The sequence below is a fragment of the Paroedura picta genome, chromosome 4 (assembly GCF_049243985.1).
Source record: "Paroedura picta isolate Pp20150507F chromosome 4, Ppicta_v3.0, whole genome shotgun sequence".
Classification (NCBI taxonomy): Eukaryota; Metazoa; Chordata; class Lepidosauria; order Squamata; family Gekkonidae; genus Paroedura; species Paroedura picta.
Genome location: NC_135372.1, coordinates 39,484,487 through 39,510,410, shown reverse-complemented (window position 1 = coordinate 39,510,410; position 25,924 = coordinate 39,484,487). Strand labels below are relative to the sequence as shown.

Here is a 25,924-nt window from a genome sequence, read left to right as displayed (position 1 = left end):
AGTAAAGGTTGTGTGGGCAGTGATGTCACTTCTGCGGTGGTGGTGGGGTGTGTGTGTGGCCAGCTGACATCACTTCTGGGCCCCCTCAAAGTCTGAAAAATTATTTCAGGGGCTCCTCCATGGTAGAAAGGTTGAAAAAGACTGGGTTAGAGTATCAGAGTAGTATCAACTGGAAGTGACATCAGCACATTGGTGACATTGGCTAGCAGCTAATTTTGCCATAGTTTTGCCCAAAAGCCCTATCATCCCCGATTTGTCATCATCATTTCTGGGGGACATTGGCATATTGTCTTAATTTGCAGCGCTCTTCTCCCCTCCCAGAATTTGCACCCTCCACCAACAGCTACGAGGGACTTGGAGATTTCTGGATGCACCTCACTTCCTTAAACTTTTCCCAAATTCACCTGCATTTAGAAGAATGTCACCCGGAAATGACATCGGCACACCAGGGTCGGGGTGGGTGGGATGACAAGACTGTTTTTTGGGCAAAACTCTATGATTTGAAGCAAATTCTATGAGAGCTTTGACAAAAAGCCAGTGTCACCCCCAAATCTGTTGACATCACTTATGGGTGATGTCAGCATGTCAGGCAGCTCCCGGAAAGTGATAGGCCTAGCAACCCTAATCAGATGTGTGACCAAGGACTCCCCTTTAGAAGTCCTTTTTACCCCTGTTCTGCTCCATTGCCCAAGAGAAGTGGCTCCCACCAGTGCTCCACTGAAATGCCTCCCCCCCTCCATTTTCAGTTGCCCAAAGGGTGCAGGGTGGAAGGGAGGCAGGGCCGAAGCTTCTCCCTCCAAGCACACTGGGACGCAGAGCCAAATTGGGGCAGTAAGCGCTTTTAGAGCAAATCCTCGGGCGCATGCCTGACACGAGTCATCTTGCATGAAGAGACCCTGAGTGACGGCAACTTTCCCACCCCTCCGGCGTTGGGATGAATGTATGGAGACAGCAACTGCGTGATTCTCCTGGCAGAGAGAGCTGCAGGCACTGGGCCTGCACTGTACCCATGCACCTCTCTGCAGAGGACGTGTTTGGCTCTTACACAGAAGAGCAAGAAGTCGGAGCGTGAATGACTCATGTGTCAACCCTCGCCGCTCCCTCATAATGTCCAAAACAGATCTGCCAACTTTGCCATTGTCCCCCGTGGCTATTCCTTGATCAAAAGCCTGATGTGACAATCTTATTGGACATTATTTTGAATTTCCATGCTGCGAACAGCTTCCCGACTGCCTCCTGAACCCCCCACTGCACACTAGAGTCAAAAGAAGAAGCCAGGCTTCTCTCTCTCTTTTTTTTTTGGGATGCCTGCCAGCCCTAATTCAAAGCCATCTTCAGGATCAGGCAGTTACCTTGCCCATTCATCTGTTCCTTTCCAAATATAAAACGCACGCCGATTTTCCTCTGCCTCACAGAACTCTTTCCTGTTATCTGGGAATTGGTGCTCATTTGGTTCATTCAGGGAATCTTCAGGTGACATTTGCATTACAATTTCTTCCTTTGCAGCAGGCAGGTGTCTTATCTAGCAAGAATTTAACCTGATTTTAAATAGCTCATTATCTATGGGCTTTATAAATATATACTCCTGCAAAAGGTGCCTTTCAGCTTATAGGAGGATTTTGCTCGTGACTGAGGGAATGGGTAGAAGGGAGACAGAAAGCATGACGGAATGAGAAGGCAAACAAGAGCTTGTGAAATTACCAACAACAGCAACAACAACAAAAAATCCCCCCTCTGGCCCTTTAAAAACGACTGTGAGACTGGAGTTATATGCATCAGTGTCTCCTCATCTAGCTTTTCTTTTTCTGCTGATCTTGCCTGATGTCACACCTCCAGCACTCAGATACGCAGGCTGATCTTTAGTGAACCACCATTAAAATCAATAGCTTTGCATGGATGGTATATAGTATTAAGGGGAAGACTCGTTGAGAGGTATCACAGTTGCATGCAGAATATATATAACTGTGTACTGTACGGCAAGGGTAGTCAACCTGTGGTCCTCCAGATGTTCATGGACTACAATTCTCATGAGCCCCTGCCAGCGTTTGCTGGCAGGGGCTCATGGGGATTGTAGTCCATGAACATCTGGAGGACCACAGGTTGACTACCCCTGGTGTACGGGATTGCATCAAAGGTCCATGGTGCACAGTGTAAAAAGGAGAGCCCATGTGGGGTAGCAGCTTGAGTGTGGACTAGTTTCTGGGAAAGCCAAGTTTGAATCCCTACTCGGCCAAGTCCTACTCTCTCAGCCAGTGGTCCCCAACTTTTTTATCACTGGGGACTGGTCAACGCTTGACAATTTTACTGAGGCCCGGGGGGGGGGTAGTCTTTTGCCGAGGGACGTCGCCACCACCTGAGCCCCTGCTCCACTTGCTTTCCCGCCGGCGCCCCTGATTTCCCGCCACCCACTGGGGGCGCTGCCAGCAGCAGCAGCTGCGCAGTGCCACGCCGAGGGGGAGCCCCAGCCATGGCGGCCCCTGGAGAGCACCAAAGGTGAGCCAGTGGCAGAGTGGCAGAGTGGCAGCCCCCGAGGCATCAGCTGGGGAGGAGAATGAGGAGGAGCCGTGGCCCGACACCGACTGATCCATGGATCGGTACCGGTCAAGGACCGGGGTTGGGGGCCGCTGCTCTCAGCGTAACTGACCTCGTAGGGTTGCTGTAGAAATGGAAGAGGGGAGAGTGGTCTCTCTTGTAGAGATTCAATAATAAATAATAGATGGTTATTTTTCTGACCACTCGGATTAATTCAAGACAGCAGCCTGATACAGACCCCATGTGGTTGACTCACCATGTGGGGAAGGGAGAATGGGCATGACCAGGTTGGCCCCGTCTTCATGCAGTTACTGGTGCCATTTGGAGGACGTGGCCATGCAGAGGAAGCAGATAAGTATGCAACCCTTGCATGTTATCATGGCTGCTTTCTGAATGTTGCTGACCAAGGGCTGTGTGTGAGTGTACAAGCCGTTGTATTCGGCAGGCAACCAGACAATCATGTGGAGGCAGGATGTGGGCTCAGGATATTTGTGCCCACTGCCCCTCTCTGCACAACGAGTCAATTTGTGGGGTTGGGTATTGGAACATGCAAGATCTGTAGTGTGCATGATTGAAAGGCATATGGAGAATATCCAGCAGGGGGCATCTGAGGAGATGTGTATTTAGCATAGTTAGATTAGGAACTTCCTGATATTTTTCCAAATAATCTCCTCCTATGTCCTGATTGGCTCATTTGGGGACTTCCTGTTCCTTTGAGCCCACTTCCTGCCTGCTTGCCTCCTGAACAGAAGAATGACCACAGAGTCAGTTAGGACTCTCTCTTCTCCTCTTTCTATACAACATTTGTTTTTCTCTGAACAATATTTTATTCTTTTAAGCAGCTCGGTGCTTCGCTCCTTCGCATACCTAAACATCAGGGTCTTCTGTACTGCGCTGCTGCCCATGGGTGGAACTGAAAATGACCAAGTTCACAGGGCTTCTCTCAAAATCAGCAATCTCTCCATGGCCCCTCTCACAGTCTTGCCTGTTTAAAATACTTAAATCTCGCCTTCCTTACTAAATCCACGGCAGCATACAAAACATGACTCAAATGGAGTTTAAAGTTCACAAAACCCCATGCCCATTCGTCACTCATTCTGGTTGCTCTTTTCTGTATAACTTTTCCCGCTCCAAGCTAAACCAATGCACAGGTTAAGCAGCTTCATATCAAGATAGACCACTGGTGTAGGCAAGGGCTCATGGGAATTGTCATCCATGGACATCTGGAGAGCCACAGTTTGGCTACCCCTGTAGTAGCTCTACACCCCCTAAAATGCCAATCAATAGGATCCGCACCACAGTCTGCCACAAGGAGATAGATTTGGGCTTGCTAACATAATCCACATGCTGGCATCTTGCACTCTTTTGGCCTCTTCTTTCCGGGTCCTCTTGCAGAATACAGCCCCGAGCAGCCCCCTTACACATTTACACACCCAATGGAAACCATGGTGTTTTTCTGACTTAAGCCCCAAGGGACTAGTAGGGCAGGAAGGACGGATTTTGAAGGATGCCATTACCTTGGGGATGAAGCTGATCTCCCAACCATCAAACGAGAAGGAGAAGGGCTCCCACTGCATCTCTACAGTGGTCTCTGTGATGGTTTTGAACTGCAGGCCTTGCGGAGTGGAGAGCTCTGAAACACAGCGGACACAAATGAGGAAAAATTATTGATCTCTTGGTTAGTTGCACTGTGCCCTTTGGCTAACCCAGTCCCTCCCTTCTGCCGGTCAACCTATCACTCATTCCCACTTCCAAAGTGCCACGAATGACAAACAGAGTCACAGTGCAATGAGCAAACTCATTATACCTGTTGGATACATGGGATGTCCCTACTCTGATGGATTTCCTGATGGTCACAGAAAGGTTAGATGTTAAAGGACTCGGAGGAAGGCAAGCACAAGGTAAAGGAAAACTTTGAGCTGCAGCAGGGTGCTGGTAATGGAAGGCCAATAGCGAGAAACAGACTGGGGTATCCACTGCCAGGAAGAAACTTCAGCATGCATTGTGGTCCACCAGAAACCATGCCTCCCTGTCTCTGACTGCTTCTTTTAATTGGTTCATGGTCATCCCTGACACGATCAAAGCCAATGCAGGGATGACCATGAACCAATTAAAAGAACCAGTCAGAGCCAGGGACGCATGGCGAAGACTTTCCTATAGAATCGCCAAGGGTTGGACACGACTGAACGGATAACATCATCAGAACCTCAAGAGATCCTTAGTTTATTTTGATTGACATCCCGCAGTTCAGCCCAATAGGGACCCAAAGTGACCTAGCATGTCATTTCACCGGTCCTCTGTTCTGTCCCCAGAACATTCTTGTAAGGTAGGTTAGTTTCAGAGAGTGTGAGGGGACCGGACGCACCCACTGAGCTTCCATGGCAAAGCAAGGATTCAAACTCAGTTATCCCACAGTGTGCCATGCCTGTACTGCCTAGTGGGTGGTATTTCACAACTCTCCTCCAGCGCCCTCATTCCTGGACTGAGTTCTGCCACAACAATTCTTCATGCAAGCAACTAGGAGACTTCTCAGACATTATGGCTTGATGATGGCAGGTTTCCTACTGGAAGTACTCTACTGGAAGTACTGCCACCGCAGCTCAGCCTGCCCCCCCTTATTGTCCTGACGGCCGACACCCAGCAGACAGACAGGTAGTTTCTTAACATCAGAGTTTACCAGTACACAGTTCCAAGGCTCAGATCCCAGTTAGATGTAACTCACAGCTTCACATTCAAAGCAGACTCCAAAAGCGGAGTGTCTGAAATACAAGCAAGGGTCGTAGAATCATAGAGTTGGAAGGGATCTCATGGGTCATCTATCCAACCCCCTGCAGTATGCAGGACAATCACCACCCTATCTCTCATCCACTGTAACCTGGCATCCCCTTGAGCCTTCACAAAATCAGCCTCTCCGTCAGATGGCTATCCAGCCTCTGCTTAAAGATTTCCAAAGATGGAGAACCCACCAGATCAAGGGTCAGATGCAAGGAAACCAGTCCACAGTACAACCTGCACAGTCCATGGCAGACAAGTTGCTTCCACAAAGCCACTCCTAGTTTGCTGCTTATATACCTCATGTCAAGCGCCTCCCAGTCCTGCTCCTGCAAACACTCCTCCTTATCTTTCAAGTTCAGCCAGGATTGTGCTACCTATCTGGCACTGTGCTTTCTGCCTTACAGTTCCCTCTTTACCTTTCTTCTACGCTGTTCCCACAGACCTAGTGACAGGGGAGGTGTACTGGTTGGCAGATGGCTCTCTGTTGCCCGCTCAGAGCTGAGGAGCCATTGTACTGGCGCCTGGCTGCAGATTTCTACCTGGCTCCTGCCGTGTCTCTGTCACAGGTTGTGGCTCTGTGACTGCCTCTTCCTCAGAGGAGCCCTCCGCCTCACTTTGCTCTGCTGGAGCTGCCTGGTCCATGACATTTAAGTGTATATAAGGCACATGTTTGGAAACACAGGCTTGTCTCTCCTTGTGGTCTTTAGATTGTCAAGGGTTTCTTTAAAGCACAGACCCCTGTGCCAGTTCAGTTGCTGAAGGGACTGAATAGGAATCAGCCGGCACCCCTCCTCCCTATTTTGCAGGGCTGTTCTAATGGAATAATCTCACGGATAAGAGCAGGTGGGGAATTCTCAAGGGCGAGCAAAAGTATCAGGGAGAGCCACAGGCCTCCGTGCACAAGAGCCTCTGTTCCTTCCATCGCCTCCATGGTTCGCCTAGTTGAAGGCCGGTTTCAGTTACCAAGACTTTCTGAAGCCTGTTGTCTCAGAGTTCCTGCCCTAAATCACCACGGTTTCTTTGCACAGACCAAGCTTGTTAGCTTAGCGTCGCCTGCATTTCAAGTGGCCCTCGGAGCTGTGCCCTTAACAATCGCTTGATGTGTGCAGACAATAGCGGGTGATTAGGGAATGGATCTCAGGCATTTGTTCTGCTAGAGCCAGCACTTTCCTTCCCCGGCCCAAGGGGTGGAGACTCGGGGCTGCTGACAAGAGAAGGTTCCTTAGGCCAAAGGAGAAAGCCACTGCTGGCAAGAAGAAATCCATGGGATCCAACCCAATACTTAGACATCAATTCCTGTTACAAGAAGGGTTGCCAGCTTTGGGTTGAGAAATGCCTGGAGAGTTTGGGGTTAGAGCCAGGAGCAAGGGAGGATTTGGGGTAGGGAGGGAATATCAGTGGAGAATAATGCTACAGAGTTAGGGATGCCAACTTCTAGGTGGGACACAGGGATCCCCCCGGAATTACAGCTCATCTCCAGCCAACAGAGATCAGTTCACCTGGAGAAAACAGCTGCTTAGAAGGTGGACTGTGGGGCATGATATCCCTCTGAGGTCACTCCCCTTCCCAAACCCCGTCCCCTGTAGCCTCCACCCCCAAAGTCTCCTGTTTTTCCTCAACCCTATATGGCAACCCTATATGGAGCGTGCCACCCTGAAACAGCCAACAACCGCTCCCCAATAACTGGGCTGGGGGTAAGATCATGTAGGATGTGGATGACGATGAAAAGTCATTCTGGTAGAGAAGTTATAGCCCTAACCTAGATATCCTAGGCTGGCAGGATCTTATCAGACTTGGGGAGCTAAGCTGGGTCAGCCCTGGTCAATATTTAGATGGGAGGCTGCTAAGGCAGCCTGGGATTGTTACACAGAAGCAGGCAATGGCCAACCACCTCTGAACATATCTTGCCTAGAAAACCCAACAGGGCTGTCCCACGTCAGCTGGGACTTGAATCATAGAATCATAGAGTTGGAAGGGACCTCATGGGTCATCTAGTCTAACCCCCTGCACTATGTAGGACACTCACAGCCCTATCGCTCATCCACTGTAACCTGCCACCCCCTTAAACCTTCACAGAATCAGCCAGATGGCTATCCAGCCTCTGTTTAAAAATTTCCAAAGATGGAAAACATCTTTGAACACAACAACAATTTGAATTATACTGCAGGGATACGCGATTGAAAAAGAGATCCCAGCTTAAGGCTATGGCAAACCAGGCTCCAAATGATTCAGCAAAATCAACTGCCAGGGAAGAATCGCTCTGTGTGTGTGTTTGTGTACTGGGGGAGGGGGTCTGTTTGCAGAGATGAGACTTTCTTCTAATGTTGTCTCACTGTGAACACACGCAAACTTCCAAAGGGTCACCTGCTTGGATTTATGCTGCCGAGAGCAATTGCTCCCTATCGAAATATAAATATGGATCAGCTCGAAACCACAATTTGCATCCTTTAGATCCAACAGCGGATGCCAACCTGAATAAATTCAGAAGGATGCACCTTGCTGTCTGCCTGGAATCTTTGCTTCCCTGTGTCCCTGCATGTCTGTTTTGATTAAGCTTGATTCCCCAAAGACTTGGGACGAATGGGTGACTCAGAGACCTTGGGTTTGGGAGACTCTAATGCTGTAAAAAAAGGATCCTGGCCTGGATAGCCCAGTCAAGACCAATCCTGACAGATCTCAGAAGCGAAGCAAGACTGACTCTACCCTGCCCTGGATAGGCAGGCAAGCCTGATCCCATCAGATATCGGAAGCTAAAGATGGCTGACTCTGGCTAGTATTTGGCTAGAAGACCTTGATTGGCTCAACAGGAGACTTCCTGCTTTTTGAGCTCACTTCCTCCCTGCTTGCCTCTACAATGGTTGTTGATCAGAAGAATGGCTGCATACAACAGCTAGCTAGATAGTTAGATCTCTTTCTCTCTCTCTATGTACATAGTGGTTTCTCTTCATAATTATAACTATGTTATTCTTTAAGCAGCCTGATGTTCCACTCTTTCTGTGCATTCAAACTCTGCCAACAAAGTCCTTTGTCAGTTCCATCACATAGGGTCTGTTCTAGGATTATTATTATTATTTATGAGATTTATAGGCTGCCTTCCTCCAAGGACTCAAGGCGATTCACATAAAACAATTCCCATAAAAATCCCAATCCCTTGACCAACTGCCAATCCCTTGACCATCCCGGATATACCAAGATAGCAAAACACCTCCTACCTTCCACAGTCATCCATCAAGGGTTTTGTGCGGTGGTATAGGGAAGCCTGAGTGGGGCCCATTGATCTTAACCCAGCCTCAACCAAAGACCCAGTGGAAGAGCTGTTTTACAGGCCCTGCGGAACTGTGACAGCTCCATCAGGGGCTCCTGCTCTCTCAGGAGAAAATTCCAACAGGTTGGGGCCAGGACTAAAAAGGCGGATTAGTGCCTGCAGAGCGGAGTGCTCTGCGGGGGCTATAGGGAGACAAGCTGTCCCTCAGACTGGCAGGGCCCAAGCTGCGAATGGCCTTAAAGGTCAGAACCAAAAACCTTGAACATGATCCAGGCAACCAAATGCAGCTGCCTCAGCACTGGCTGGATATGGGCCTCCAAGGTGTACCAGTGAGGATCCTAGCAGCTGTATTTTTCACCAACTGGAGTTTCCAGGTCAAGGACAAGGGTAGGCCAGCATAGAGCGAGTTACAGAAGTCCAGTCTAGAGGTGACCATCACAAGGATCATGGTGGCCAGACAGTCTGGGGGGGGGGCAGGTAGGGTGCTAGTAGCCTCGCCTGGAGAAGATGGTAAAACACTATGCGCGCTACGCCCATGACCTGGGCCTCCATTGAAAGTGCGGCATCCCGATTCACTCCCAAACTCCTTGCTGTGAGTGAGATGTTAAGCTTTACTCCAGCAAAAGTGGGGAGGCAATTTTAGGAAACCAACCCATAGCATACACACACTTCTGGAACAAACTTGGTACACTGGGAAGCAAAATCGCAATGTGGAAGGGAAAGAGAGATCCATTTCATTAACCTGAAATCCCTGTGGTTGTTTCACCTGATCAGGGCTTTCCAAATCAGATTATGCTAAAGGTTGCTTGCAGCTGACTCAAACTCACTGAAGCCTGTTAGCTGCCTTTGAGCCCCTGAAAGGACTAAAGTGCTTTCCGTGTTGCTTCCAGTGCTGCTGTGCCGTGCTCTCCTTACTAATCCGAGGAGCAGGTGAAGGTAGAGAAGTAGACTCACTCTCTGTGCTATAGGCCGTGACTGATTATTTCTTAGGGGCACATCTATTTGCAGTTATTACGATAATAAATACAGCAGCCACGGACACTCTTAAAACACACGGCTGTTGCTTCCACACCCTTGATACATGCAAGAGCAGTCAGTCCTTTGAGCCGCCGTGAATCCTGCTCCCTTCCTTGAAATGCCTCCCCTTCCCCTTGAAATGCCTCCCGCTTCCAAAAACCGGATCATGCCATACTTACGGGTGGCAATCTTGGCACCCACGGGTGTGCTGAGGACGTCGCTGATGACAGCGTAGACGCTGATATTGTACGTAAGGCCCGGCTCCAGCTCCTTGAGGGTGATGGAGCTCCAGTCCCCGGGCACCCGCTGCTGGAGTTGCAAGCCTCCCGGAAGGGCAGGCTGGTAGGAGATGACATATTCCGTCACGGCCATCGGCCCGTCCCATTCCAAGTCAATTGCCCTGTCGCTGATGGCGGCCACTCGCAGGCTCTCTGGAGGGGCAACTAGAGGAAGAAGCAAGATATGCTGCATGAATGACGGGAATTGGCTAGTCTCCTTTAGGGGAACTACGCCCTTAAAATGTAATCTGAAACACAATTACAAACAAAGAGAGTTGGGCTGTATTCAGCAATGCTTCCCAAGAAGGAAGACATCAGAGTTTGCTGCACAGGCTGTTTCAAGAGGACCCAACAATCAATCTGGGTTCTGCTCCAAGTGAACGTTCAGAAAGGAACCAAAGTATGGATGACAGCTACCAGGTGGGACTTGGACAGTCCCTGGAATTATAGCTTATCTCCAGGTGACAGAGATCAGTTTCTCTGGAGAAAATGGCTCCTTTGGAGGGGGGACTCCATAGCATTATTCTCCACTGAAGTCCTCCCCCCAGCCCTAAATACTGGCCACTCCTGGCTCTACCACAAAGTCTCCACTTATTTCCCATCCCCTGCTTGTAGTAAGGGATCATGATGAGTAAATTTGCAATAAGGGATCATCTTATCTATGACAAGCCTAATTTCAATATTGCACCATCCTTAGGTGAAGGAATCACACGGCAGTTTACTGTTTTGTTGTCCGGAATTTTGCGCGTACATTGTAGGCAAATGCTGGCAGGGGCTCATGGGAATTGTAGTCCATGGACATCTGGAGGACCACAGGCTGACTACCCCTGATCTACATGATGCCTGCTGGGTGACCTGGGGCTCGTCCCAGTCACGTAAGAGCTATTCTCACAGAGCAATTATGTTAGAGCTCTCTCAGGCCTCCCCCCTGACTTCACAGAGTGTCTGTTGTAGGGAGACGAAGGGAAGGCAATTGTAAGCTGCTTGGAGACTCCGTTGGATAGTTAAAAAGCAGGATTTAAAAACCAGCTCTTCTTCTAGAGGCCCAAATTTTCTTTGGCATTATTAAAGGAGAGGGTACATACGCAGAGGCAGTTTGCTTTGTAATGACTTTGACTCTTACAGGGGTTCATCCTAACCACAAGGTGAGATGGGGACTTGTCCTGCAATGACAGCTGATCGCCATATGACAAGGATCAGCAAAGGGCAGTATCAGAAGGTGTATTCGATGGCATCCAGGGAGCTTGTCTCCCTAGGTAGAGCCCTGCAAACCTCCAGGAAGTTCCCAAGCCTGAGTTGGCAACCAGCCATATCACAGAAATAGATTCTCAGGTGAAAAAGCCCTGTATATCCTGATTGCCTATTAGGAAGCCAGGCAAAATGCGTGAGTAATACCTAATGCTTCCAGAAACCCTAGGGTTTTGCAGGTGGGACCTATCAGAAGCCATGTTCCTGTTTTGCCAAAAATGTATAGAGCCAGCCGCCTGGCAGGGGACCATGAAAGATGATTCAAATTTATATTCAGGCAGACAGGTTTTCTGTTGAATGGTTAGACACAGAAATACCCTTTGGGGAACTTTTGATTGTATTACCCGTGCTATAGGGGAAGACTTATTGTGTTGCACCCTGTGGCTGTTGCTATGGACAACATGACATACCTTCTGAGATCAAGAGCAAATACTTGGGCCTGCTTGGGGATTTTTGCCATCTGCCAAATAACAAAGTACCTCTCTCTCTCTCTCTCTCTCTCTCTCTCTCTCTCTCTCTCTCTCTCTCTCTCTCTCTCAGAGGAACATCAGGATCATTATCTAAAGTGCTTTTCTACTTGTGTCACATGAAGAAGGCTATTTGAGCAACAGGCTAAAAAGGTTGTTTTGGCATTTCCTGCTTAAAATAGCAAGCTTGAGTCTGATGGAGGTGGGGCAAAGTAATGAAGGAGCCTGTTCTACCCTAAATCAAAAGAACTTCATGCTTTTGTGAAGTAAATTGCCTACCCTCCTCTGTAGTATAACAAAACAGGCGTTGCCCAAATGCAACACCTTTGGAATTGCCACACTACATGTTTTCTGCTTCTGCAACCCTGAATTATTGCCCAGTTCCCTTTTTTGTAAACTGAGATTTTCAAATGAATGATAATAAGCTTGTGTCGTGGCTATACTACTTAGGATTGCTCATTTTTCTCAGTTGTAAGGGAGCAGCATCTCAGAAGAAAAATCAAAAAGAAAAACAAGGCCTTGTCTGCTTAAAGGAAATTCTTACCACAGAATCCCTGGGATTCCTAGAACTACCCAGAAGCAACAACCGGTAACTCTAGGAATGGTTGGAAACGCTATGGTAAGACCATGTTTGATGGTAAAACTCTGATGTCACCACATTGGGAAAATGACCTAGGATTCTCCCAAAGCCTTATGGTTTCCCATAGGGTTTCAGGTAATTCCTAGAGTGTCATCCCGGTATGGTGATGTCACTTCCAGGTTTATGCTGGAAGTGATGTTGCAGCACTGGTACAATGTCAGTTGTCTTTCAACATTTGTTCTCTTCCAAGCAGCAGCAGCAAGCCTTGGTCCACCTTGTATGCAGAAACAGGCACTGGGAGCTTTTTATAGCATGGAGCTGACTAACATCCCCTAGTAATTCCTGCAGGTCGGAAAGGATCTGTTTAGGAGTTGGCAAACTTACTTCCAGCCATCCACAGCACAGGGGATGACTGCTCGGGTTAACAAAACACTTTGCACCAACCCCAGCTGTAGGCAAGCCACTATTGGCCTCAGCTCCTGAATGTTCCTTTTCCTCTTCTGCTTTTCAAAAAAGACTGCTGTGATTACCAAAGGAATCCATGTGCCGGAAAGCATTGACCCCCCTGGTCAATGGTGTCCCGCTTTACCAATGTTAAAATCTGGTCACCTTATCATGAATGCTTCCTCAGTAGACCCCAACCAAAACTTTACTGCACAAATGCCTAGAGGCCTCTAGATAATATTCACATCCTGATGAGCTTCTTTGTAGTTTAATTGCAGAGTAACAACTCCTAAACATATAAAAGACTGTTAGGAAGGTACAATTCTGATTGTGTTGTCTTTACACAGTGGATTTATTCTCTGCTGTATAACTGTTCTACAATGTGTATCCCATTTTGGAATTTTTGGATTTCTGTACAGAAACATCCCCATATATTGGAGATATGGAACTCTAGGATGGTAGGTTACTTTCAATGCACTTCTCCAAGCAGGACTCTGGAGAGGCAGTACAAAGTTCCTCTGAATAAATTTGTCCAGTTCCTTAGTATAATGATGTCACAGATAAAAATCAAAGTTCAAAGACTGTGTTACATTAGGGTTGCCAGTCCCCAGTCAGGGCTTGGGAATCCTTCGGTTTAGAACCTCCCCCTTTGTTTTAGGGTTTTCAGAAATGGGGGAAACTTGACAGGCACGGGAAGAGAAGAAGCAGGAAGTAAACAAGATGTGCTGGTGTCACCTAGAAGTGACACAGGCATGCTGGTGACACTGGAGGTCAGTGCTTTGTTTTTTGGGCAACACTCTATGGCAAGAAGCTATTTCTATCATAGAGCTTTTGCCCCAAAGTAAGAGCACTGCCAGCTTTGGGTTGGGAATTTCCTGAAGATTTGGCCAAGAGGCTGATTCCTGGGTGTGAGTCTCCCCTCTCTTTAAAAAAAAACAAGGCTCTTAGAAAATACTTAACTGGATCAGATTCGAGCTCTTTTGCACCATCTATGACAAGTGAGGGACATTATAGATGCTTTAGATGTTTCCTTTGCAGATTTACCTCTGACATTAAAGTTTTAGATACTCTGGAATGTCACTTTAAATTTGAGTTGAATTTCTTTAGCAACTTCAGTATCAAACAAATCATGTATTTGATAGAATATGCCTGTAGGCTCAGATATGTACTGAAAGTTCTATTTGAACCCAAATTTGTGAACATAGATCTTGCAGTTGGAATATGCAAAAAGATGCCCCTCTAGGGAGCCATTTTATGGGTCCAAGGCATTCTGAAGATGACTTGAAATTCTGTCATTTATGTTTTCAACCTCATCATTCTTATAATAAAACAGATGTTATAAACATACTCCTGTAAAAAGAACCCTTCTTTATTTTTTTGAGGGGCCGAAATTCATTATGGGATCTGAATAGTCTCTTATAAGTTTTTAAAACTGAAATTCCTGTATAAAACACTCTTGGCTCTGTCCCTTTAAATAATTCTATTGACTCTTTTAGTGTTTTTTTGAGCATGTCCTTTTAATTCTGTAGCATGCAATTTCTCTTTGTAAGAGTGTTTCTTGAATATGATTAGAGGGTTTAGCTCTAGTTTTCTGAATGTTTCTGAATGAGGGTTTCGCCAAGTAAATTCATGAATGGCTCAGAGTGTTAGGACCATTTGTTTGGCTGTTTGAACTCTCATAAGCCTGACTGGTGAGTTATTGCCTCTTTGTATATGTTGTCTCATTACTCTGCAAAAAACAGACATATTATGTAAGGTGACCAGATTTTAACATTGGTAAAGCAGGACACCATTGACCAAGGGGGTTCTTGATGAAAAATGTGGTCTATATGGAGCAACAAAAAGTTTCATAGAACACAAAAATATTACTGTAATATATATTTTTAAATTTCAACATAAGTACAATTTGCCAGATACCCCCAGATGTCCCTCTAAAAGTGGGACAATCTGGTCACCTTAGTATTATGGCGTATTTGTTCTGTTTTGTTGTAGTCAACTGTCACCGAGGAAGGATTTACAAAAATTTAGCCTGCAACTCAGGCTTTCTCAACCAGGGTTTCATGACATCCTGGGGTTTCTTGAAGGTCCTGAAAGGGTTTCCCAGGTGATATGACCACATATGGTCATGTTGACCTGCCCTTCCCTCCCCAAACACCAATGTTAGGCCTGGAGGGGGTGGGATGGGGAAGGGCCCCAGGTGGGTATGTACATGGCTATGCTTCCCAGTCATATTCTGTATGATCATGCCAATTCTGGGGTTTCTCAGAGTGTGAAGAATGTTTCAGAGGTTTCTCAATGGTAAAAGAGCTGAGAAAGGCTGCTGTAACCAGTGCAAATTCTGACGATTAAAGCTACTTCCTGTTCACTCATCTGTTTGAAAGATTTACATTCCTGGTTTGTGATCTTGACTTTTGGCTGTTAACATCACAGGCATCACATTTTAAACCAGGAAAGTTTCCAAACCAGAGGCGGCCTTGTAGTAATCTAGTCTGGACGTGACCAAGGCATTTCTCCTAGAGGCTAGATTAGCTGACCTTGTGGTGTACACTACTCCTTTTGAGCTCACCGCATCGTTCCCTTTGTATCAGAACGGCAGACTTTAATTAGTTCAGTTGATAGATTAATCAGTGAAAGCTTGAGCTGATTATTCAGTGAAGGTCAGTTTTAATTGGTGACTGAAAAACATAATCAATGGAGCTGCAAGTTAAATTTACTCTTGTTTGTTTGGTTGAAGCTTACGGATACATCGCTGAGATAGGAAATTAAAAAGTACTGAAGCTGATCTTTCTAATAACCAGCCTTATCTTTTGCTCTTTAAATGGTAAGTTATCTCAAACGTCCTTTGTTCTCCATCAGGCATCAAAAGAGTTGCAGCCAGAAAAAAAACAGGAAAATAAAGAGCTGCATCAGTCACCAAGTATGGACAAACCAGGCCAAGGCTGATGGGACAAAATGGGTAAAATTATTTTATTGCTGAATTTAAAAAAAAACATACCAAAAAAAGATTCTAGTATACTAGCCAACAATTTATTCTTTTTTAAAATGAATTTTCGGAAGATGAACAGGTTAGTAAGTTTATTCTGATACAAAAAGGAAGAAAAGATTTTAAAACTTTTGAGTTGCAACTGGCCAAGTGTCAAAAACCTTTATCATTGTTTTTCTCTTACATGCAATCTCAAGGCTACAAGAAGAAGAAGAAGAAGAAGAAGAAGAAGAAGAAGAAGAAGAAGAAGAAGAAGAAGAAGAGGAGGAGGAGGAGGAGAAAAGGGAGGGGGAGGGGGGAGGAGGAGGAGGAGGAGGAGGAGGAGTTGGTTCTTATATGCTGCTTTTCTCTACCCGAAGGAGTCTCAAAGTGGCTTACAGTCACCTTCCCTTTCCTCTCCCCACAACAGACACCCTGTGAGGTGGGTGAGGCTGAGAGAGCCCTGATATCACTGCCCGGTCAGAACAGTTTTATCAGTGCCCTGGCAAGCCCAAGGTCACCCAGCTGACTGCATGTGGGGGAGTGCAGAATCTAACCTGGCTCGCCAGATTAGAAGTCTGCACTCCTAACCACTACACCATACTGACTTCCTGAGCAGTTCTGTTAATTTAGGGCAGGGTTTTAAAACTTCTTCTAATACAATACATAATGTGTGTAATTGTATAAAGTCAATAATGTTATTGTTGTATTATACATAGCAGATATCTTTTTGGGTGAAATGCATTGGGAATTTTGGGGGGTAATTAAAAAAAATGAGAAAAGAACCAGGAACACTACGGCATACATAAAGGTAAAGGTATCCCCTGTGCAAGCACCGAGTCATGTCTGACCCTTGGGGTGACGCCCTCTAGCGTTTTCATGGCAGACTCAATACGGGGTGGTTTGCCAGTGCCTTCCCCAGTCATGACCGTTTACCCCCCAGCAAGCTGGGTACTCATTTTACCGACCTCGGAAGGATGGAAGGCTGAGTCAACCTTGAGCCGGCTGCTGGGATTGAACTCCCGGCCTCATGGGCAAAGCTTCCAGACGGCTGCCTTACCACTCTACGCCACAAGAGGCTCTACGGCATACATACGTCCTTCTCTATCCCCCAAAGAATGTTAAGCTCGGCCAATAGCAACCAGCTAGTGGTCCTTGGTCCTAGAGAAGTATGTCTAACTTCAACTAGGGCCAGGACATTTTCGGTCCTGGCCCCTACAGGTGGAACGAGCTCCTGGAGGTGATCCGGGCTCTGTTGGAACTGGTACAGTTCCGCAGGGCCTGTAAGACAGAGCTCTTCCACCAGGCTTTTATTTGGGACCAGTGATAACAACATAAAATTGTCCCCCCTCCAGCAGATAACCTCAGCTGAAAACCATAATAATGTTTCTACGTCAGAAACAATAAAGGCTGCACTGATGCCACAGCTGAACGGAATTTGAATGGAAGATGTGCTTTTAAAGGTTTTCACTGATTACGTTCTGATATTAAGTATGTGATTGTTTGTGCTCTGCCCTGAGCCTGCACATGTGGGGGGCATAATAAACGAATGAACACATGAATAATTTCCATGCACAGTCTTACCTGCTGAGCAATCTCGCCCTTGGTAGCCATCCTCACACGAACACTGACCCTCTTGGCAGAATCCACGCCCGCTGCAGGCGTTGAGGCACCTCCGCTGGCTGCAGTCCTCTCCCACGTAGCCTTCCTGGCAGATACACGTCCCATTGGCACAGCTTCCTTTCCCCGAACAGTCCCCGGGGCACCTCAGCTCGCTGCAGTCTTCTCCAGCGAAGCCTTCTTCACAGATGCATTCCCCGTCCACGCAGAGCCCCCGTGAGCTGCAGTCCGTCGGGCAGCGGGCCTCCGAGCAGTCTTCCCCGCCGTAATCGCTGTCGCAGATGCACTGGCCGTCCACGCACACGCCCCGGCTGGAGCAGCCCATGGGGCAAAGAGGCTCCGAGCAGTTCTTCCCAGCCCAGCCTTCGTTGCAGATACAGCCGCACGATTCCAGGCTGAAGTTGCCGTGGCCGCTGCAATGGGGGAAGAAATCCAGCTGTCCTGGAAGAATGGAGAAGGCCGTTGTTGGTAGCACACAGGGTTCTTTTCATGGGTAACTTCGGAAATCAGCATGACAGTTCGGTAAAATGGGACACTGTTTTTACCCTGACGCTGCAGATGGGACTGAGGGACAGAATCGGAATCGCACAGAGCCACCCACCCTCTTGGGGACTTGAAAATCAAACACTTGTGACAGGTGCTCATCCATTCTCTTAAGGACTTCGAATGAAGGAGGATCCACTGCCCTTCGAGGCAGTGTATTCCACCTATTAGCAGCCCTCACCATCAGAAAACGCTTTCTTTATATTTAAGTGGATCCTCCTTTCCTGTCCTTTGAACCCATGGCTCCTATTCCTTGTCTCTAAAGCTGCAATAAACGAGTTGGCCCCTTCTTTAAAATGTCTACCTTTTAGGTAGGTAAACACAGCTATCACATCACACCTGGCCCTCCTCTTCTCCAAGCTACACTTAGCCAACCTTTCTTCATAAGACATGGATTCCAATCCCTCAACCATCCTAGTCACCCTTCCAACTTATCAATATCCTTCTTGAACTGCTTACCCAAGAACGGGGGTGAAAGAAAGATCGACTGATGGGCTGATTTTGGATAAGGCAGCACATGCAGAGACACATATTTGCATGGTTTCCCCAGTCCTGGGGCAGCTACCAATCAAATGCCAAGGCAAGGGGCTTCCCCACAGCAGGTTTCATCATGATTTCCCCCCATTCCCACCAGGGGTTTGCAATTTTTTTTTAAAAAGCTGACACTACAAAATTCTTATCTGTTCCGCTATATATTTCTGATAAGGCCTTGGAGGTGGAGCGTGTCTCATGGCTTAAGTGCCACTCAGGGCGGCTGTCCCGCCCCTGAGAGCCTCCTCCTCCAACCGGCTTGCCTGTCTGTCCAACTGCCAACCAATTGCCTTCCATCCACCACCCCTGACCACCCCCCCCTTCCACTTCCCTCAGAGCCTCAGAGGCTGCAGATCCCTACTGCGTGAAAGCTACCCCTGCCGGCGAGTTCCCTAACAGCTGCCTGCAGCCTTTCCAGGTCCTAGGCACAGGGGGATGCCGTCCACTGAGTTCTTCCATTCCACCCCCCTAATCTAGTGCCTACTGTATTCCTGAATGCAACGGGCTTGACCCCTAGTATCAGTATAATATTCTACTCATGTGCTCACCAGGCTCTCAAAATCTGCAGCATTATTTTTGAAAAGCAAGGCTCTAGCCATCCCCATGGCTGAGATAAGCCTCTCCCCTTGCAACAGAAGGGACTGGAGAAGGGACTGGAGATTCCGCTCCCAAACCTCCTCCCCGTGGCCGTTCTGACTTTCTGAGCCTTGCCGCCGCACACTCTATCACAGCAATGATTGCACATAATCAATACTCCAGGCAATTCACAATAATAAGGATATCAGAGCTGGGGAGAATGAGGCTCTTCTGTTGCTGTGAAAGGCGCAGTTTCAGGTGGCCTGCATTTCCCCCTGAAAGAACAGCATTCTCTTGTTATTTCGCGACTTATTACTTGATATTTATAGAGACCTAGGGTGCATGGCTGTATCAATGCCATGTGGCTTTTGTAGAATAAAAAAGATGAGCTGGGTTTTTTTATACCCTCCTTATCACTACCTGAAGGAGTCCCAAAGCGGGTTTCCCTTTCTCTCCCCACAGCAGGTAGGGTGGGGCTCAGCGAGCCCTGAGAGAACTGCACTGTGAGCTCAGCCCTAAGAACTGTGACTAGCCCAAGATCACCCAGCTGGCTGCATGTGAAAGAGTGGAGAATCAAACCCGGTTCTCCAGATTAGAGTCTGCTGCTCTTTAACCACTACACCACGCTGGCTGAATTGTAGGCTTTCTGGATTAATATTTTTCATAAATGTCAACATCATGTTATTGACTTAGACATACATTTTTAAAAAAAGAAATAAGAGCTGCTCTTCCTCAGAAAGCCAATCACTGTAAAATTGCAGGCCCTACGTTTCTCGGCAAAAGAGAAGCCTTGTGTGTGTGTGTGTGTGTGTGTGTGTGTGTAATCACACCAGAGAATGCCACCCACTTTAAAGACGAAGAATATTTCCCTGCTCTATATGTGCCTGAATGAAATCAACTGCCCCAAAGGGCCACTCATTTCACAGGAGACAAAAGTCCCACAAAAAAGAAGCCTGTGTTTTTGTTCAGTTCTAAAAATATAGAAAAATGGGGACGGGTGGGGGGGGGGAGACACCCCCACAGCTCCTGCAGTCAAAATCCAATTACGGACATCCAATATTGTTAGACTGGAGCAGCATGAAGGGATTGGCCCTACTCTGGCTTTTTTTCAATGCGACCTTGCATACTGTATGGCATTTCACCAATGAAAGTAACACCGTTATTCTCACAGCAAGGGCTACATTGGTGAAGATTCTTCTTCTTTTCGCTCTATTCATTCATTCGACAATAGCCTGCCCTGGACCGGCTTCCGGAGAAGAGCGTGCATGTAAATGGGCCTTGATGGCTTTCCTTTTAATTTTTTTTAAAGGTACATTTAATAGAACATCTAATTTAACACAGGAGCTGGTGGCACATTATAACAACCTGAACACTATCTGCAACATTTTACGATCTGGACAGAGAGCTGTGTGGAGAGAGGAAAGGGAAGTTCCTGGGCCCGCACATAAGGGGTGTGTACTACTAACATATCTCTTTTTTAAAAGGTATCATGAAATTCTCCATGAATTCTGGATACAACTGGAGAAAGTGCTTAAACAAGGCACACGTCCCTGGAAACTGGGACTATCCCTGAGGTATAGAGGTCACTGGAATGCTTGAGTTTGCCAACATTCTGTTCAGTTTGACCTGCAGGTCTTCACTGCAGATCCAGCCCTGGGCTTCTACCCAATTGACTATACGAGTCAGATGAACCAGTCTCCGCTATTCAATGACGTTCCACAGTCATCGATGATACATCTGAAAACAGCAGAATAGCCACCCCCACCCCTTATGCTCTTTACGTACAGATTTGAAACTTTAGAACAGGGGTAGTCAACCTGTGGTCCTCCAGATGTTCATGGATTACAATTCCCATGAACCCTTGCCAGCATTTGCTGGCAGGGGCTCATGGGAATTGTAGTCCATGAACATCTGGAGGACCACAGGTTGACTACCCCTGCTTTAGAATACTTTTCTAGTGTGAGACCAAAACAGGAAAGAAGGTTGATTTTCAAAATATCATTAAGAGGAGCCCTTGGAGGATGCTGCTGAAGTCCTAGTTCTAGAACAGGGCTCTCCAGATCTGTCGAGCCCATGGGCACTTTTGGAATTTTAGAACAGGTAATGGGTGAGATCACCTGCTGTGGAAGCCTGCAACCAATCACAAATTATTTGGCCATGGGGACTTGGACCCATTACAAAGTATTTAGAGGTGTCCTCTTAGCAGCTGGTTCCAAATAGGTGCTCTCTCAAGACATGAAGGACTCTTCCACATTTTCATTTTTGTTGCTTTGGGATTGTTTTTTTTCTGTTCTGAATATGTTGTGCTTCCTCTAGTGGTTGATTTGATATTACATGGCTGTTTGTCTGTCGTATCTCCCTGCAGATTTAAAGGGCGAGTTTTAAAGCCAGACACAATTAGTGATCATTGTCCTAGAAACTTAAACCCTTTGATTTTGATGTCTATCAACACTTGAAAATCTCACTAGAAATCCCGTCACTTCCACCACCCCTTGCTTCCTTCACTGCTTGACTTATAATGAAAGCAAGAAAACTCACAAGCATATTCCAGTAAGCAAAACATTATAAGTTCTGCTCACAAGGCCTTTGATCAAAGCTGCCAATCTCTTTAGGTTTAGTTGAGTTCACCTTGACTTGGATTGGAGGTGTGATCTTGCAGAAAGCTGAAGTCTGATCTAACAGCTGAGGTTCTGCAGGACTTCTTTGAATTTGCTGGCCCATGAATAACTGTTTTATTGCTAGACTAGGGGCCAAGCCCGTTGCATTCAAGAATACAATGTGTGCTAGATTAGCGGAGTGAAATGGAAGAACTCTGTGGACAGCTCCCCCTTCCCCCCAGGACCTGGGAAGGCTTCAGGCAGCTGTTAGGAAACTCACCAGCAGGGGCAGCTCTCATGCAGCAGGGATCTGCAACCTCCAAGCCTCAGAGGGAAGTGGAAGGAGGATGGGGTGATCAGCGTTAGGGGTCGGAAGGCGATTGGCTGGCTGCTGGACAGGCAGGCAAGCTGGTTGGAGGAGGAGGCACTTGGGGGTGGGACAGCTGCCCTGAGTGGGTGTTGTGCACTGAGTGGCACTTAAGCCATGAGACCACGCTCCTCCTCCAAGCCCTTACCAGAAATATATTATGTGGAACAGATGCTCAGCTACTTTAATTGCCCTAAGATTTGTTATACTCAAAAATTCCTTGACAGAAATATGACTGGCAGAATACCTAATAATACTGATTAAACAAACAAACAGACCAAAGAATGGAGGAGGAGGAGGAGGAGGTTACCAAGCTATTTTCATGGGCTGGAAATTTATACTGCTGTCCATATCACCCTGACTAGAGCTCTTTGAAGCTTCAGCAGCTATAAATGCCGATTTCCCTGGCATGCATTAAATTCGCTTCTCTGATAGACTGTAACCATATGGGGTGAGCAGGTGTTGTTACCAAAGACAGTTGGGAGAAGAATTTAGGCTTAATGGAGTCCATGACAGTCAGTCCAAGAGCTTGGAACAGGGTGCTCCGGCTGCAATGATTTTCACATTAAATATTCCAGTCTTACAATGACTAGCGGCTGTTACATAGGCCAATATTTTGAAGCTGGCATTGCTTCACTCTTGGGGTCCAAACCCAATCTATCCTCCTGTCCGTATTCTTTATCTATCTGTTATATTTTATATACAATATAAGAAAGCTGATGAACTTCTTGGCCTAGCAAATAACAGCTAATGTGACCTTGTCTCCAGTGCCTTGAATCTTGGAACTTAGGAGATAAGAAATTGGCAGAAGAAAAAGTGTTGGTTTTGATACCCAGCTTTTCACTACTCCAAGGAGTTTGAAAGCAGAGAACCAGCTTGGTGTAGTGGTTAGGAGCGTGGACCAGGTTTGATTCCCCGTTCCTCCTCCACATGCAACCAGCTGGGTGATCTTGGGCTCGCCACAGCACTGATAAACTTATTCTGATTGAGCAGTAATATCAGGGCTCTCTCACCTCTACCTCACAGGGTGTCTGTTGTGGGGAGAGGGAAGGGAAGGCGATTGTAAGCCACTTTGAAACACCTTTGGGTAGAGAAAAGCAGCATATAAGAACTAACTCTTCTTCTTCTTCAGATTACAATTACCTTCCCTTCCTATCCCCACCACAGGCACCCTGTGAGGTCGGTGTGGTTGAGAGAGCTCAGATAGAACTGCTCTGTGAGAACAGTTCTAACAGAGCTGTGATTAGCCCAGGGGCACCCAGCTGGCTGCATGTGGGGGAGCAGGGAATCAAACCCAGCTCGCCAGATTAGAGGCTGCCACTCTTAACCACCACACCATGCTTGGGGATTGGAGTATGATGGGACAGGGATGGGTATGTCTGCTGGAGGCAGCAGATAGTATGGTACCTTGTTAGGTATGTTTAATTTACATCTCAGTGGCATCAGATCTGACGATGTACAGCAATAAAGGCTGTATTGTGGATTCCCAATCTTTTTCAGCTTGTGGGTTCTTCTGCGAATGGGGAACAGATGCTGCTACAAAATGGCTGCCACAAAGGGTGTGCTAGTGTGTCACATGGTGTGCTAGTGTGTTAGCAACCAGATCTCTCCTAGCATTGAGGGGTAGTTTCTAGGCAGCATATACCGAAACCCTTCTCCCTAGCACTGCATCAAACATTTATTTGCAGCACACTGCCTAGCCAGAATGGATGCTGGAATAGATGTCAGTTGCATCTCAAAAACCAAAATGCACTGTCTGCTCCCAAGCAGGAATAGAAAACCTGGCTACCAGCCAGATGTCATACCTGGACATATAAATTAGATTCTGTGAGATTGCAGGGGCTGACTCACTAATGGATTTCTCTCCCCGCCCACTGCAGGAATGCATATCTTTGGGACAGCAAGCTCTCTGAGAAACTTCTTCTAATCTTATCAGTTTCCTAATCACTCCTTCCCCTTACACCCACAGAATTCAATCTGGAATTCCTAATGCCTTGTCCCAATCATGGCAATTTCCTGTCCAGCAATCAAGGGGTCATCAAGAAACCACCAAGAAACATTAACATTTCTAGTTGTACTCTGGTAATCACAGGCATTGTCTAAGTTCCTGGAAATCCATCAAGGTTTCTCCCAGAACTTTGTCCACACCAAGACAAATCCATCACGTTTCCTGGACTCTTTGTCACACACAGAAAATTATACCAGTGCATTGTTTTATGGGCTAGCACACTGGCCATTGCCCAAGGATCCTTGGGTACCCTGCACACACTACCGACTTACATGTAGGTGCTCTCCCTTAACAGAAGCTCCGATGACTTTGATGAATCCACAAACCTGCTCTCATCATGCAGAGACAGTAACTATTACTCCTTTTCCAAATTCTATTTCCTTTCACCCCATTCATTCCATTTCTCTGCCTTTTTTAGATAAGTCTCTCTGTGTGTTTACATTAAATTCTCTTTAATAAAACAGCTTTCCAGCTTATACTGGACTTGATGTAAGCTGATGAACTTCTTGGCCTAGCAAATAACAGCTAATGTGACCTTGTCTCCAGTGCCTTGAATCTTGGAACTTAGGAGATAAGAAATTGGCAGAAGAAGAAGTGTTGGTTTTGATACCCAGCTTTAGGTGTAATGGTTAGGAGCACGGATTTCTCATCTGGCATGCTGGGATTGATTCCCCGTTCCTCCTCCACATGCAGCAGCTGGATGACCTTGGCCTCACCGCAGCACTGATAAAGCTGTTCTGGCAGAGCAGCCCTGTCAGAGTTCTTTCAGCCTCACCTACCTCACAGGGTATCTGTTGTGGGGAGAGGAAGGGAAAGTGATCGTAAGCAGATATGAGACTCCTGCTGGTAGAGAAAAGCGGCATATAACTTCTTCTTCTTCCTACTCCACAGCTGGAGATCCCGTAGTTACCCTCCTCTCTCTAAGACTCCAATTAATTCACTAATTTCCACAACTAAAATCAGGAGAACTTCAATTTGGGTAAAAGGTTCTGGTCACAAGACCTTGAGAGCTTCCAAGCCAAGTGTCCTCCTTTGACGAAGGCCACTATTTCTGATACTCCCTACAAACACATCCTGGGTTCTTTTGAAGCACTTCCTACTCAAATGAGGTGGAGAGAGCCACCTCTATTTAGGTTTCGGGAGAAAATGGTTTGATGAAGAAGTACGTGGGTTCCAGGAAACACATCAGCAGACACCATGACATCCGTGGGGACCACTGAACTTCTCCATCAATGACAGACGAACGGGCCCCATAGTATTGCCAGCTCTGGATTGGCAGATACCTGGAGACTTTGGGGGTGGAGCTGGGAATGGGCGGGATTTAGGACAGGGAGGTGTCCAACTTGGGGATGATTGGTTGGCTCCTCTCCCAGGCGGCAAGTGTTCCGCACAGAGGCTTGTGCCTTTGTGGATTATGGACCCATTGTGGAGCCTTTGTGAAGCCACCACTTTGTTTTCTCCGGCAGGGAAGCTGGGGCCGGTGTTCACCAGCTGACAGACATGTTGTTCAGCATGTTGGATCCTGCCCTGCATTGTGCCAATGCTTCGTCTTGCTGTAATCAATAAAGCTGGGGCCTGTTTTACTCCCTGTGCTGATTGTTTCATCCCCTCCTTTCTTCCTCATCGGTGGCCCCTATCTGCCCTGAAGATCACAAAACATCCCTCTGATATGACATTCCCTCAGGTGTAAAATCTTCTCTTTTTTTAACGCTCTGCCTCTCCTTTGTGAGACAGAGATTCCCAAAACCAAGATCCCCTTTGTCAAAGCCCATCTTTCTTACCACAGCACGCTGTGTCTTCGGTTTTGAAAAGAGAATTGTAGAGATGACCAACTGAACTGTGTCTTTTGAAAGACTTTAGCCTGATAAAAGGTTTACTGGCAGCTCCACAGAGCTTGCCGCTTTGTTATGCAGAGGGGGAAAACTGTGCCGTTTCCTGCTTCTTAAGTAAGGTTTTAGCAGACACCCTTTGGACTGCTGAAGATGTCCACTAAGGTACATTTTTTTAAAGGCCTTCTGATTTCCGTAGGCACTAAGGGTGTGACCCTACCATACATGTATAAGTGCCATAAAGTTACTGGAGACTTGTGCACATTTGAACGAATGTGGAATGGC

At 47.0% G+C, this 25,924-nt stretch overlaps 1 protein-coding gene across 2 annotated transcripts in view; it reads right to left on the bottom strand.

Moving 5' to 3' along the window:
- TNR (tenascin R) overlaps window positions 1-25,924 on the bottom strand; it is a 536,279-nt gene that overhangs the window by 77,512 nt on the left and 432,843 nt on the right. For both annotated transcript variants that reach the window (XM_077332511.1, XM_077332512.1), the window contains 3 exons: window positions 17,153-17,629; window positions 9,769-10,032; window positions 4,050-4,165 (listed from right to left, as the gene is read on the bottom strand). In XM_077332511.1, the coding sequence (XP_077188626.1) occupies window positions 4,050-4,165; window positions 9,769-10,032; window positions 17,153-17,629 (857 nt within the window). The remainder of the gene's footprint in view (window positions 1-4,049; window positions 4,166-9,768; window positions 10,033-17,152; window positions 17,630-25,924) is intronic.